We start from the raw sequence: 850 nt of genomic DNA, 5'->3' as shown, positions 1-850 counted from the left end.
GCGCTGTGACTTATGTTGCTTCAAGCACACCATTCTGCACCCTGGATGTGCATAAGAGCTTTGTGCCGCTCTGTTTGAAGCATTTCACATTATCAAAGTTTTGCACACAGAAATATTATTAGAAGCCTTTCTTTTTCTCATGATTTCTATCTTATTTTCATGGATGTATTTTGTAAGAATACAAATAGTTAACAGAATAAACATGTTTCAAATTGTATAATGTGCACCAAATAATTTTTTTCAAGATATTGTTTTTGCTGCTAAATTATACAGTCAGCTAGTTTAACTTCATAGCTTATATATTTTTATTCAAATGTAGTTTTTCTCTGTAACGAGGAAGTGAGTATTTAGTGGATTGTGTTTAACAAATAGGCCTGTCTGCTGATGGCCACGTAGTTAAAGTCTCCAGTGTAATATTTAGGGTCTGTGCCTCCAAGGAGCAACTCACCACCAGGTTGAGTGTCAGGGTTTCTGTCGGAAAAATAAAACCGGGTCATCCACAACAATCAGGCCTGAATGTTACAACTAGGCATGTCGCGATAATTAAATAACCATCTAATCGCGATTATTTGATCTAACCTTGATCTAATTATTGTGCTTTTTATACGGTACAAGGGGGAGTCATACACCAAAAGAAACAGAAGAGCACCAGTTTGCTTTTCATGCACTGTATAGCCTATATCATCTGAAACCATTCCATATCTTAATGTGAGGGACAGAATTGTATTTACATTGTTAAATTTAATTTGACAGAAATTGATCTTCCTTCTGCTGCAGCTGTCAGTCATTCTCCGCTCAGCATTCAAACAGCACGTCACGTTCAGTTATGACAGTCAGCACGGTAAAACTC

General features: G+C 36.8%; 1 protein-coding gene across 2 annotated transcripts in view; it reads right to left on the bottom strand.

Annotated features, from left to right (window-relative positions):
* LOC107730483 (cathepsin D) overlaps positions 1–850 on the bottom strand; it is a 10,392-nt gene that overhangs the window by 2,735 nt on the left and 6,807 nt on the right. Inside the window, exon 6 of one of the 2 annotated variants that reach the window (XM_016541331.1) lies at positions 375–471. The exons of the other annotated variant lie outside the window; for it this stretch is intronic. Coding sequence (XP_016396817.1) covers positions 375–471 — 97 coding nt within the window. The remainder of the gene's footprint in view (positions 1–374; positions 472–850) is intronic. 2 annotated transcript variants of the gene reach the window in all.

This window comes from Sinocyclocheilus rhinocerous, unplaced genomic scaffold (assembly GCF_001515625.1).
Source record: "Sinocyclocheilus rhinocerous isolate Xijiao unplaced genomic scaffold, SAMN03320098_v1.1 scaffold13, whole genome shotgun sequence".
Classification (NCBI taxonomy): domain Eukaryota; kingdom Metazoa; phylum Chordata; class Actinopteri; order Cypriniformes; family Cyprinidae; genus Sinocyclocheilus; species Sinocyclocheilus rhinocerous.
The sequence above is the reverse complement of the archived record's forward strand: the minus strand, read 5'-3'. Positions and strand labels throughout refer to the sequence as shown.